This window comes from Vidua macroura, chromosome 1 (genome assembly GCF_024509145.1).
Source record: "Vidua macroura isolate BioBank_ID:100142 chromosome 1, ASM2450914v1, whole genome shotgun sequence".
NCBI classification, from domain to species: domain Eukaryota; kingdom Metazoa; phylum Chordata; class Aves; order Passeriformes; family Viduidae; genus Vidua; species Vidua macroura.
Genome location: NC_071571.1, coordinates 18484439 through 18499344, shown reverse-complemented (window position 1 = coordinate 18499344; position 14906 = coordinate 18484439). Strand labels below are relative to the sequence as shown.

The following is a 14906-nucleotide window of genomic DNA, read 5'->3' as shown; positions in this document are numbered from 1 at the left end:
TGACCTTTCCCCACACATAAAAATCCTGGAAATTCCTTTTTTTCATACAAGAAAATGACAGCACTTAGAACAATCACATGTCTTTCATTTCTCTTTGCTACTCACTGAAACAAAACAGCAAGTTGCTGAGGACCTCTCATCTAATGGAAGAAACAAGTGAGTTTGGTTTTTTTCTTTCTAGTACTGGATGTGTGCAAATACAATGGCCAAATATATTATGGAAAAGGATTCTTAATACACCCAAGTCAAGGAATAAAGCAGACAGTGGGTGCAAAAGGCAATCTGAGGATAGTGTTATTTTTGTGATGGATGTATGTAGAACCATTCCACATGTCTGTACTATCTGTATCAAGATTATCAAATTTTCCAAACCAATCTCAAAAGCTCTTTGCCACGAACACTACTACCAACATATGTGAAATATTTTTGCTATTAAGATCAGTAAAACACAGCATCTTTTTAATAAAGTTCAGTATTAGTATTATTATTATAAAGTTTATTATTATTATTAAAGTTTAGTATTAGTATTATTCAGTTTAGTCCAGTTCAGTAGTATGAATACTTCAAGTATGAACACAATAAACCTTAAAAACCCTAATTTCATTTGATTAGTAGGTTAGTAACTTTTTGTTGACATATACTATTTTGCAAATAATGTATTGTTCTAAAATTATAATAATGCAAAAGACTTTTTTTTTAACATATATATCAGAACAGTATAGGTTCATTAAAACTTTAAAAATAAGTTCTAAAAATATCTTTTCGTTATTATATCAACAATGAAAAAAAAATTTAAGAAGCACACAAATTTCCCAGAGGGCTATAATATTTCACTGTAGTCAGTGGCTTTGTTTCCCATTATTTAAGATAATTCCTGAAATATGATAAATAAAGAACATCTAATCTCAAAATGTACATGAACAGATTTAAATGTTATTCTCATTAACCCCTACAGAGCCTATAAAATAGGGTCAGCTGAAAGGGCTTTCAAATGGTCCTCAGCAGACACTACACCATGTTCTAGTGATCTATTGCTTGAAAAGGAGAAGTCTTTTACAGCCTAGCCCCTAAGGGTTTTAAGATCATAACACTTAAAAAACATAAGTACAAGCCTTGGTATCTGGTATATACTATAAAATATGAATTAACAAGGACATTATTTTACAAAATATAATTTTTAAGCATGCTATAATACTGAAAAAGGCAGTGAAATAGTATCATACATATTGTTAGTTTTAAAATTTGTAAAGATATTTCTGCTTAATTAATGGAAACCACCTGTCAAAACACCATTAGCTCATATGCATTTTTTAAGGACTGGCTTGAAACAGAGATGTAATCTTTAACCAAGTCACACAAACATTCACTTGCAGTGAAAGGAGGTTGCTACAAAACCTGCAGTTCATTGTTTTTCTGTTATTGGGTTACAGTAGCTGAAGTTTGTAAGCACCAGAATCCCCCATCCAGCTGATCAGTTACAGCTGTTAATTGTGGAGGGAGATACTGGCTGACATCTGCTTCTTGCATAGTTAGTTAATGGTTCACTTCCAGGTCCTAAAAGGATTGTAGCTTCTCTCAAAAGACAATGTCAGCCCCCATATCTGCCTTCTACACTGCCTGTCTTGTTCTGGTTTGTCATCCTCTACACAATGCAAATCTGAGTGCACTCACATCTGCCACTGATCGACCCAATTCGTGAGCAATCTTTTCCCATCGACCGGGGGTCCCCCCTGGGAACTTAACCATACTTCTTGTCAGCTGGCTCAGGTCCTCCTCTGTCCATTCAGGTGCCTGTAAAACATTTGTAAAACATTCATTACACTGGAATATTGGACATTTATTTGCAAGGTAATATACGAACAAAAAAAAAAAAATCTTTAAGCAAATTAATCTAATAATGTAAAAAAAAATCTGGGTATCTGCTCTGTGTCTTGTTGCTGAAAATGGATAAAAACAAGAGACCAATAGTAAGACACTAAAAATCCTTAACACTCAAAAACTGCACTTTGTCTGTTACGTAGACTAACACATTTAATTTCTATTAACTTTAATACAACATACATAACACAACACTACAAAATGCAGTAAAAATAATATTCAACAATACTTTTATTAAATTATGGGGTTGTGCAAAAATTAGATGATCCCAAGTCCAGTAAGAACTTAATCTGACTACTGCCATAAAAAACAATAAAAAATGTTTCTGCAAATCCATAAGCAACAAAAGAACAGCTAAGGAGAATCTCCATCTTTTACTAGATGCAGGCAGAAACAGTGACACACAATGAGGAAAAGGCTGAGGTACTTCATATCTCCCCTTTGCCTCAGCCTTTAATGGAAAGATCCATTGGTCTCCATGTACCCAGTTCCTGACCTGGAAGACAGAACACAGTGAAGGCCCCATAATCCAAGCAAAAATGGACAGTGACCTGACACAGACAATCCATGGGGCTGGATAGGATCCACCCATGGGAACTAAGGGAGCTGAATGAAGTGCTCACCGAGTCCCTTTCAAACATTTACCAGCACACCAAGCTGACTGAGGAGGTCTCAAGTTCACAAGAGGTTTCCAAATGCAATACCCATAGAGAAGAGTTAGAAGGAAGATCCAGGGAACTACAGGTCTGTCAGTCTGACCTTGGTGCCAGGGAAGGTCACGGAGCAGATCCTCTTGAGTGCCATCACACGGCAGGTACAGGACCACCAGGGGATCAGGCCCAGCCAGCGCAGGTTTGTGAAAGGCAGGTCCTGCTTGACTGACCTGATCTCCTTTCTATGATAAGATGACCCACTTAGTGGGTGGGTGAAAGGCTGTGGATGTGCCTACCTGGACCTCAGGAAAGCCTTTGGCACCGTTTCCCACAGCATCTCCTGCAGGAACTGGCTGCTCGTGGCTCGGCCGGGTGCTCTGTTGGATGCGTAGGAACCCGTTGGCATGGCCGGGCCCAGAGGGCGTTGGTGAATGGAATCACATCCAGCAGAGCTCCCCAGGGCTCAGGGCTGGCACCAGCTCTGTTTAAATCTTTATCAATGACCCACATGAGGGGATCCAGGGCACCCTCAGTCAGTCTGCAGACACACCGAGCTGGGTGGGAGTGTTGAGCTGCTGAAGGCTCTGCAGGGGGAACTGGACAGGCTGCACTGATGGGGAGAGGCCAGAGCTCTGAGGTTCAGCAAGGCCAAGTGCTGGGCCTGCTCCTGCCCTTGGGTCACAACAACCCCTGCAGCTACAGGCTGGGGCAGAGTGGCACAAAAGATGCCTGGAGGAAAAGGTCCTGGGGGTGCTGGTCAAGAGCAGCTGAACATGAGCCAGAGAGTGCCCAGGTGGCCAAAAGGCCAATGGCATCCTGGCCTGGATCAGCACCAGCGTGGCCAGCAGCACCAGGGCAGAGATCATCCCCCTGATCATCCTCACTCAGCACTGGTGAGGCCACACCTTGAATTCTGTGTTCAATTCTGGGCCCCTCACTACAAGAAGGACATTGAGGTGCTGGAGAATGTCCAGAGAAGGGAAATGGAGCTGGGAAAGGTCTGGAGCACAAGTCTGATGAGTAGCAGCTGAGGGAGCTGGGGATGTTTAGCCTGAAGAAAAGGAGGCTCAGAGGAGACCTTACTGCTCTCTAAAACTACCTGAGATAGGAAGCTGTGGTGAGGTGGGGACTGACCTCTTTCCCAGGTAATAAGATCTAGGACAAGAGGAAATGGCCTCAAGTTGTGCCAGAGGAGCTTTAGATTACATATTAGGAAAAGTTTCTTCCCCAATTTCTTGAGCATTGTAACAGGCTGCCCAGGGAAGTGGTGGAATCGCCATCCCTGGAGGTATTTAAAAGACTTGGTGGGCTTCACAGAACTGAATTAATGATTAGAATCAATGATCTGAATGGCCTTTACCAACCTAAATTATTCCATGATTAAATCACAGCTTAACACATTTACTTAATTGCTTATCTAATATCTTTTCAGCAAAGACACAGAAAATATCTCCATTTTGACATATTAAAAAAGCCTCTAAATGAAACAGAACAGTCATCTTAGCTTCTTGTCACTGTTACCATCCTGTGTATTAGCACTTTAGCTAAACCAGGAATGAAATCTCTTGACTCTAATATTCCATCAAGACGATTAAACAACACCCCCTCCCCCCTCCCTAAAATGCAGTTATGCCACAAAACCAGACTGGATGCTTCCACTACTCAATAACCAAAAGATAAAAAAATGTTTTACTCTAACTACATGCCAAGCTGTTAACAATGACTGTCTTCATAACGGCCAAATAAAAGTGAACAAAGCAAGGAACACACAATTACAGCAGTTTAAGGCATGAAATCGCGTTTGCCTCTGAAGGCAAAACGCAGTAACCGTCTTTGACGTTTGCAGCATCTTTGCAGCATCTTTGGCAACGACTGCAGAGCCAAATCTTTGTTATCACCAGTAGTTTGCCATTTTATGTATTTTTAAGGAATTCTTTATGACATACTTCTTCTAATCACCATTTCCGATAATGAACAGGCACATATCAAGTGGTTTGCATTACAGAGCCATCAGCACAGAACAACAGTCAGAGGTGAGTGACCCCAGGGACCATCTCCACAACTACAGCAAAGCTTCTCCCTGACACTAATCCTGCCTGTCATTCTCCCACTGTGCTCTAACCACACTGACATCCGCCCGCTGCACTGCAAGCTTAACGGGGCCCTTCCTGACTTTTTACTGTCTCCCCCAATCAATGGTTCAAGCGTGCTCTTTTCACCATGTCCAAATGGCAGCTTCACTCATAATCAAAGTGCATTGCTCCCGTTAAAGGGCTTCCCGAAAGGCTTCACCATTTGCATTCATTTGCAAAGCAAACTACTTTTATTCACTTTGTTCTGCTATCAAGAGTGTTCCCTGAAGCAGATAAATTGGCATAAATACAACCTGCCACTTAAAAGACAGTAAATAATAGCCAATAGTAGCAAGGATTTTATCAATCGTCCTGGTTTGGATCCATGTAGTCTTTTATTCAATGCTGAAAGCCTCAGACATTCATACTTTTTAATACAGGAATAAAATGAATTATCTCTGATGATTCAAACACAAGACGCTTAAGTAACACGTGTGTTATGTGAGAGATCTCACACATAAATTGCTTGCATTATACAATTACACCCTAGTCTACAGAAGAAATGACATACATAGAAAAATCTCCACACTGCAAAATAGCCTTATTACTTTTACTGGTTCAAACAAGTTAATATACTATATACCCTTATTGCATTATACTCCATATAGGTATTTTATATTAAAATATTTCTCAGGGATTTCTGTAAAGAAAGATTTCCAGAGCTGAATGTTCTACTTATAAAAATTTTTATCACTGTAATTTAAATAATGAATACTTCTAAAGAGTTCTGGTTAAAGCCTTTTGTTTAAAAATCAAATTTCATACTTCAAAATTAGGGTTAATATGTGGTTTACTGTAATTTTCTATTTAATTTGTATTAAAACTTGGTGGTTTGTTTGTTTGTGGGGTTTTTAAAAATAGATTCAACAGCTACATTCAGAGCTAGTCTCTCTTACCATATCCAAAGCATATCTAAGCAATTACACATGGAAATCAAGATGATCTTTTCAGTGATATACAGATGTCGGAAGCTTTCTGATAAGCTTTATTTTCAGACTTTTTTGCACACTTAGATTTGTGCTCACAGTTTTACTAACCACTTGTAAATATTACAGAACTCTTGAGGTTATTTTCCTAAATAATGGACAAAACTACAATAATTCTGTAGATCTGTAGTTAGTTACACAGCTAATTCAGGGCACACAAATTCATTAACTACATTAAAATATCAACTTCTTAATCTTATTTCAAGCTGACAATAATTTTAGAATGTGAAGATGTAAAACATTTATAAATTTGGAAAACCTCTGAAAAGTTTGTGGTTTTTTTTTTTTTTTTAAAGAAAATCCACTCTCAACAGCAAAAGCTGTAAATGAGCTTTTGTGAATTTGCAATTCCTCAGCAACAGTTAATTGTGTCTTTAGATGCAACAGCGCCTACTGTGATCCAAGTACTACAAGCAGCTACGAGGGTGGTCATGGTGTGAATGTATTCTCCCTGTTCTAATCTGTAGCCAACTGTAACTGCAAGAGTCAAATGAATGCATAAACATACTGCTTTGTCACCTAAAACCATGTGTGTCCAATATTACTGAAACACTGGGCCAAAATTCATCTCTACAGTAAAGCAATGGAAGACACCACATGGTGAGGGGACAGCTGTTGTTACTACACAAGCATTCAGATTTTGCATCCAAAAAGCCCCATTCTGGGATTAATTCCCCATACTGAATACAAAATTAAAAGTACAGAGTTATGGTCTAAAGTCTTTAAAATGAAAATAAGCTACAAGTGCAGATACAAAAAAATTCATAGCATTCCTATAAATAATAATCCTTTAGCATGATTTACCGTACATAGCTGGCAATATTGAGGGATTAGTTCACCCAAACCGCCATGCACTTTCTATAGAAAAGAAATATGAATGCGGTTTATTGTTCAGTATCACTCTTACATGTGCATCTGCACTTGGCAATTCCATCCCACCTCTTTCAGCATGACAGCTTTACAGTATTAGGATTTTTTAAAATATGAGCAACACTATTTTCAATTACATTAAAAGCAAGTTTTTAGACAACAAAGCATTTCTTGTCAAGATAAGTCTGACTCACTTAATACTGTTAATAAGCATAAAACTATATATGCTTTTGTTGATAAAATGGGAAAGTGGCTGGTATTTGAGAGTTTTTAAGGAAACTTTCAGAGTCACTTACAGTACCCTGACACTGAAATAATTTGATTTTTCTATATTAAATTTTAGCTTTAGATAATTTCTTCCTGTCATCAATATACTATCTATTCTGTAGAGTTAAATATATTATATATACTGTATAATTAAATTCACTGTAGGGAAGTTTGGCTGACATTTCAATCTATTTAGAACTTTGTGCTACACTTCACTTAACTTTGGTGATTCATTGATTTTGCGCATATCTAGTCCGTGATCATGCAAATAAAGTGTGAGGCAGCATCTGTTTAAAAATACCTGTACAAATATTTTTAGACCAAGGGTCCTAGTAAAACTTGACAATTCTGCAAATCAGAAAACATTTAACCTAGAAGATGGTGGTGTTTTGGTCCAGTAACTAAGGAACAGAATGTGAAAGTTTTCCGATTTAATTTTTTGCTCATAATGTCTTATTTTTATTACAATAATCTTCTCTATTGTTACAATCTCTTGCTTTACCTACAAGAAGTCTGAAGTCAGTCTTGTTTTATCTGGTCTAATACACATTTGGCATTGTGATCTTGCTGTTGCTGAACACAAAGGGTCTTGCTCCAGTTCTAAAGATCTGATGTGAAGCTCTCAAGATCAGCTAAAGGGTATTAATCATCTGAACTCATATTCAAAGCCACATGTTCATATATAACCCTTTGGTCCTTCAAAGCTCTTACTCACATCCAACTTTCACTAGTACTGTTTTTATTAGGTGAGCCAACAAAAACAAAGATAGCTATGCTGTTTCAGAGCAATGGTCAGAGCAGGTCAGTAAGCACATCATTTGTGCTCAGGGAGTGCAGCAGCAGAGAACTGTGTGATAACGAGAAAGATTATGTTTATCATTCATTCTTTTCAGTCCCACCCTGCTCTGAAAAAACAGGCACCATATGCACATACAGGAGTTAGATGAAGGCAAGCATATAGGTTACCTACTGTGCCCCTAATATTCTCCCAACTCCAATTATTTTCATCTCAAGCAATTTCTCTAGCCTGATATATTTTATCTATTTAGATTTATTTATCTCAATCTGTTTTTCTGTTTTTTCCAGTTTCCTGTGAAACTATGTAAACTTTCTGGATTTGCAACATCATGTTCATGAGGAGCTGTACATATCTGCTACTCACTATACAAGAATTCAGCTTATTTTATGTTCGAACCTGGCTCCCACTAGCTTTGATGACATCTGGCTCTTGGCTTTCAGAGAGTCACCTCCAAACAGTCTGCATCTACTGACTAACATGTCACTTAGAAATTTGTTCAAAATACCCCTCAAGAGTATTCCTCTGTAAGTTTTCTCTTTCTGGCTAAAGAGTTCTGATCTACTTAGCTGTAAAGCCACGTTACACATAATACTTCCCACAATGCCTTTTTCTAAACCACCTGCAATTCCATTGTAACCAACCTCTTTGAAATGAGGTACTAAACTGCACAGAGCAGGATTAATCCTAAGTTATACAGTGGAATAAGGATTCTTCTGTTTTGCTCTCTATTCTTTTCTTAATAATTTCTAACAATTTGAATTGGTCTTTGGTATGATCCTGAGCTGATATTCTCAATGAAGCCAGCACTGATAACTCCTCAAGGATCAAGGTCAGCTCAGAGCTCATTATCTTCTGCATGAAGTTTGGACAGTCATCCACTGTATCAATCTTTGCATCACTTTGTATTTATACACTGGGAAACTTTTCTGCTGCTTTATTGCCCAAGCAGCCAAACTCCTAAGATCACTCTGCAGTTCTTCAATGTTTGTTCTCATGCTCACTGTTCCACACAATACTAAACCCTCTCACCTCAAGAATCATCTTTTTACCATATTACCATCTTCACTATATGAATACATTGAACAGCAAAACTCCTAGCAAAAATTCAGCCAAACTGCACTGCTAACCTTGCTCTATTGAAAGAGGTATTTATTTCTACCCTCCATTTCCCATCTTTTAATTAATTATTTGTCTGGGAAATACCCCTTCTCTTATTCCATGACTGTTTTCTTTCCTTAGAACCTATGAGCCTTGTTAAACCCTTCTGGAAAGTCAAGCAGAGATTATCAATCAGATCACCTTCTCCCTGCATATTTGTTAATCTTTCTATGAAGCACAAACGGTTTAAGGCAGGACTTCCCATTATAGAAATGTTCAGGACTCCCTGCAGGTCATATTTACCTGATGCTCACAAATTCTTCTTTTCGTATCAGTGTTTTGTTAGTTTTCTCTAACGAGTTATTGAAAGTATAGGCCTTTAAAGGTCCCTGAATTCCACTGACAACTTAATAAATATGCAGAATGATACATTTGCCATTTCAGTCCCTTGGCACCCACAAATAGAAACAGTTACTTGAATTATTTAATCCTTAAATTTTCTTTGAACTCTGTGTTGCACATCCTCTGGTCCCAGTAACTTAATTTAATCTTAAACAATATATTACAGAGGTTTAAAAGAACATTAATTTTAGAATTTTCAAAGCACCTACATGTAAACATGAAGATATAAGTAACTGTCTTCTCTTACAAAGTTATCAAAATAATAACCTAATCATAACCATTTTTTTGTTCATACTACTCCTCAAACAGGAATGCCTTTGACATTAAAAGCATTAAAATATTAAACAATATACAGAAGTAGACAACAGCTCTTAGAGAAGAGCAAGAACCTAAGAACAGAAGCATGAAGTTTCATCTGCCTCATTGTCAGGTCTTCTACCACATGCAGAAACAAATGCTTTAGGAAGAGATTCTTTCCTTCCTCACAGCTGTCCCCAACACAGATTAGCAATTTCCTAAGCATGATGTTGAATCCATTTTGGTTACAAAGTCAATGATGAACCTATCCACTCTCATCATCCCATATTTGCTCTAAACCAACATCATAAGCTGGCTTTCTACACATTCAGTTTCTCACTTCTTACCATACCCTGCTGCCTTTTCATTTCTCTGTCCCATATATTTCTGCTTTGCTCTACAGCTTCAGATATAATATAGGAGGGAAAAGGAAAAAAAACCCCACATTAAAAAATAAAATCCACCAAAACCCCTACTACCAGGAAGCCATTTACTTTCTAAACCCAAAGCTGAAGGAAGTCCCTAGGAAAAGAGAGTATTCCTTGGAGAGTTTTTTTTTAAGATCTTGCCTGTTTGAGCATGAGGATTTCACAGACATTTCGATTAGTGGTGCCCTGAATAAGTCTGTTACCCCTTGCAATTCACTCCACTATAGATAATTTCCAGCACTGAACAGATCCTTGCAGATTTATATGAAACTCCTCTAGTGACATTTTGCAATAACAAAAATGTATCTGTTTCCTGTTCTTGACAAGCATTACTCTAAAGATTTTCCTTTCCATCTTACCATTACTTTGTAACTATAAGAAGTCTTGCTGACAGAACCTGTCAAAACCTTTATAAAATCTAAGTGCATTGTAAAGCTCTAATAGTAAGACATAACTTTTCTTTAGATTCATACTGACTTCTTACTATTATTTTTAAATTGGCACTTCTAATTCATTTCATTTCATAACTTCAAAGAATTACCCAGTATGGAATTCATGCTAACCAGTCTGTACTTCCCAGAATCCTCAAGCAAGCTCAAAAATTGGTAACCTATTTCTATCTTTCATTTCAAGGCTCATTTAAGTAATTGCTAAAATATTAACAGCAGTATTAAATGGATTTGATATTAGAGTTATTTTCAGGTCAACGAATGGTGAAGACCATTGTTCCAAGCAATTTGTTATTTATCATCCTCAGATGAACACTTCAATCTAAAACATTCCCTTCTCACTTGTCTTCAATACATGATGTCAAAAGTCTCTAAAACTTCCTTGTAGTAAACATGAGTGAAAAGGACTTCTGGCTCTAGCATCTTCTAGAAACTGCTTTATATTTTGATCATCCAGTATTTCATCTAAATCCTTGACAGTGTTCCTTTCTCTATTTCTTGGGGGAAAAAAAAAGTTGTAATTTTTTGTTCTTGGGCTTACCTTTTTCTGGATTTGAATAAGTCTTTCCCTCTTTGAAGCTCCTCACCACACTGATCCCCCCAAAGCAGCAATCTTCACTTTTAAGTCTGAGACAAGAATAACTTAATTCCAGTAAAATGGTTGTATTTGTGATTCCTCCTCTGGCTACCATATTAATTATTCACAATTTTGACAATTTTGTTTTACCTTCAAGCTATACGTTAACCCATCCTAATGGCACGTCAACAGATGATATGTAAGAACTGAAACAAACAAAACAAAACAACCAATCCCCCCCATCCAAAAAAACAAAACCAAAATTCAGCTCTGAGAGTTTAAGCATATTACAAACCAAAATGTAAATATATCCATAAATATATAATGCCAATACAACAGATCCCATACATTTTTGGGAAAACAAAACCAGTTACAGTCTATTCAGAAACCACAACTGAAGTATTTATTCACAAGTACATTTCACAGCTAATGCAGGTCAAAAAGTAATTACTATTCAGCTCTCATTCCTAAGATTTGCCTCTCTCTCTCTCTCTCTATATATATATATACATATATATATATATATTTTTTTATATATTTATATATATCTATCTCTCCATATGTATCTTACTTAACCTCAGCAGTAAGCTGTAATGAATAAGAGATTCTCCCATCACCACCTTCAGCAGTATTATTTGGTGCTGCCAGGGTATTCCTAGATTTGGAATAAGCCATACCTTAAGACTGAAGAATTTATTTTCAAAAAGACAGACAAAAATCAGGGAAGGAGGATGAGAATTACATTTTTAAAATTTATGACTATATTCAGAAAGCTGCAGATACTTGAAAAACCATATTAATTAGTCATGTTACAGAAAAGGTGGCAAACTGAGACTTGAAAAAGAAGCACGAGATGTGCTGTATACTCACAAGATGAGTGCTATTATTCCACATTCATTCCAACATCTTTGCCTTTCACTTCTAGCCACTGGCCTTTCTCTGTCATCCTCCCAGACCAAGCAAACCTTTAATAACAAGTATTTTCTCCCATAAAGGTCTCTCTCCAAGTATCAGTAGACACCATTTCCAACCCTTCAGTAATACCTAGATTTTCTTTATATCTATTTTACACCTTTTTTTAATGTAAATCTCTAAATGACAAAAAAAACGTTCAGAGTTGGTTTTCCTTCCCCTTTCCTACTTCAAGAATTCAAAGCCAAGAGAAGTTTTTAATACTGACTTTAAAAATGCTCCAGTTCTTCATCAATAATGTGCAGAGGAAGGCACAGCTAAGCAGTAATTCTTAGGTTTTGCAGAACAAGAGTACCTCAAAACCAACTTTATATTACTTTAATAAAAATATTTTCCTGTCAATAGAGCTGAAAGTGCTCAAAACCAATAACTTGTTAATGCCTAGTCATTGATATGAAGTAATCTGGTTAAAACTACACTGCCTTGGAAAAACTGGGGATGTAAAAGAATGAAAACACGTAGTATTTCATTGTAAAAATCTCTAGAAATATGACAGAATAAGTGACACTTTTTAAATCAGCTGAATGTAGGCAGAATTTTGATAGTCAAGGCAGCTTCTCTGAAATGAGGTGAGGGGCTGCACTGTGATGGGCACTGAAGACCCACTGCAGGACACAGCTGAGCCCATGAGCCAAGCTGGTGGCACCTCTGGAAACATCTGGTGGCACTGTATTTAGGAATGGGCAAAATGCTGCCAAGCAGATGAGGGGAAGTGTGAGGAACAGCCCTGCAGGCACCAAGGTCAGAGGAGAGCAGAGACTCCCTGGCAACCTGTGGAAAGCACCATGCTGCAGCATGTGGAGGACCCACACTGGAGCAGGAAAAAGTGTGAGAAGGAAGGAGTGGCAGTGAGGAACTGTAACAGATTGATCAAATGCTCCCTACTCCAACCCTCTGGGACACTGGAAGCAGGCAGGAGAGAGAAAAACTGGGAAAGGAGTGAAGTTGAGCCTTTGACTTCAAGGAGAGTGGGAGAAAGGTGTTCTAGGTTTTGTCTTGATTTCTCACAATCCAACTCTATTTTACCTGGCAATAAATTAAATTTTTCCCAAGTCAAGTCTATTTTGTCTGTGCCACCAATGGATTACTTGATCTCCATACCTTTACCTCAACCCATGAGCTTTTTAATCTTATTTTCTCAGTCAGCTGTATTGAGAATAAGGAGTGAAAGAGTGGCTGGGTAAGGACCTGGCAGCTGGCCTCAAAACACCCACTGAAGAATTATGAAATCCCAAAATAAATAGTTTGTATCTAGGAGAAGCTCTGGAGAAAAAGGTTTTGGTGATATCCCCTTAAAACTACAGGAGATTACCAGCATCCACAATTGCTGCTGTTAGTTGCAACAGCACAAATACCAGATTTTAAGTAAAACTCCCCTAGTAATAAAACAGTCTGCAGATCTACCTCTGTAAGAAATAAATATTAAAAATGTATTACTTATTGATATAACCTAACAAACTGGTTGAATTTCCTATACCAACTAACGATAATTTTAATAAAAAATTACTCCCTCAGTGATTTAGGTACTTCTGGAAAAATATTCACTTTTTTGCCTTTTTTTTTACTGTCTTATAAAAAAGTAAAATCTTCCATAGATATCTACATCCTAAAAATGTTATTGTCACTCCTTTTAAGTGGCAGAACATACTGGTTTACTTCACTAAAATTCTGAAGCCCTTTCATGATCACAAAGGTTCAAAGAGATTACAGATAAAAATTACAATTCTATAAAATACAGATAAAATGAGCACATATGAAAAGGACACACAACCAAAAAAGAGGTTGTTAGACCATAAATGTTGTGACTTAGAGAACAATTATGCCCTACTCCCTACACAGTCCTCAAATAGCATCAGAAGCCTAAATAAATTAATGAACTTTCTACCCCTGGTTTTCTTTAACTAGAGGTGTTTGGAAGAATCACTTCTATTTCAGTTTTACTTGATCAGGAAGATACAAGATATCACTTATATCTGAGGAATAAGATGTTTCTCTCAGAATACTTTCTTACAGTCAATTAAAACTGGCATTATCCTGGAACTGTTTGAGACTAGGATTAAAATCCATGAGTAAATATACACCACTTAGTACAGAACTGCAAAGCAGCCGAGGTTGGAAGTCATCTGGTCCAACACTTGGCTCCAGATGGTCCACTGGAGTCAGCTGCAATGGATCATGACCAGACAGTTTTTTAATATCTGTCTCCAAAAGGAGGGAGACTCCACAACCTCTCTGGGCTACCTGTGCCAGTCGTCTGCCACTCTCACAATAAGAGAGCATTCCTGATGTTCAGAAAGACACTCCCATTTGCAAGCACTCTTGTATCCTGAGCCACAAAGCCCTTAGAACAGTTGAATTTGGGTGAAGGTGCAAGTTATTTATCCATCAGGAAATTGTTAAGAAAAATAAAGTGTTTTTCAAAGTTCTACTTAAAATTCTATAGAGTTTTCTTACATTGTACTCTTTCTCCTTTCTTAAGCAGATCTACCAGTTGTGATGACACTGCTGTTTGAGGACACTAAGTTATGAGGCTGGGACTGGGACTGAAAGACTGTTCTGGTTCTGCCCAGAACAGGGTTAATTTTTGCAGTAGCCAGAAGGAAGCAGGGTTAGGACCCAGAAGTTATTCTATACCACCTCATGTCATCTTCTAGGCACTGGGGAGGGGCTCCCTTATGGGTGGCAGGGGCAGAGGTTAGGTATTGTCAGGGGGTTTCTGTGGGAGTTGAGCAATGACATGTGTATCGCTCACCTTTTCCTGTAAACTGTCATTACTATTGTTGCTGTTCTTTCTTACCTCATTGTTGTTTCCAGTAAATTGTTCCTATCTCATCCCACGATCTTTATCTTTTGTGCCTCCAATTCTCCTCTGCAGCCCATCACAGGGAGAGGGAGAGTGATCAAGTAGCACCACATGGTTTGGAGTGCTTCATTGAGAACCCTAAATTGGGAAACAGGATTCCAAATGCACAGCACTGTTCTGTAATACCCTCTCCAGCAGCAGGCTCTTTAAATGATACTAAGGGCCCTTTTTGGTAGTGAAGCTGCTGTGTCCTCATCACAGCATCTAATTGAGGCACAGTTCATGGCAATACCTG

At 37.8% G+C, this 14906-nt stretch overlaps 1 protein-coding gene across 1 annotated transcript in view; it reads right to left on the bottom strand.

The window, feature by feature from the left end:
* The window catches only part of DNAJC1 (DnaJ heat shock protein family (Hsp40) member C1), a 108585-nt gene that overhangs the window by 13517 nt on the left and 80162 nt on the right, over positions 1 to 14906 (bottom strand). Inside the window, exon 9 of the mRNA XM_053995035.1 lies at positions 1672 to 1791. Within this exon, the coding sequence (XP_053851010.1) occupies positions 1672 to 1791 (120 nt within the window). The remainder of the gene's footprint in view (positions 1 to 1671; positions 1792 to 14906) is intronic.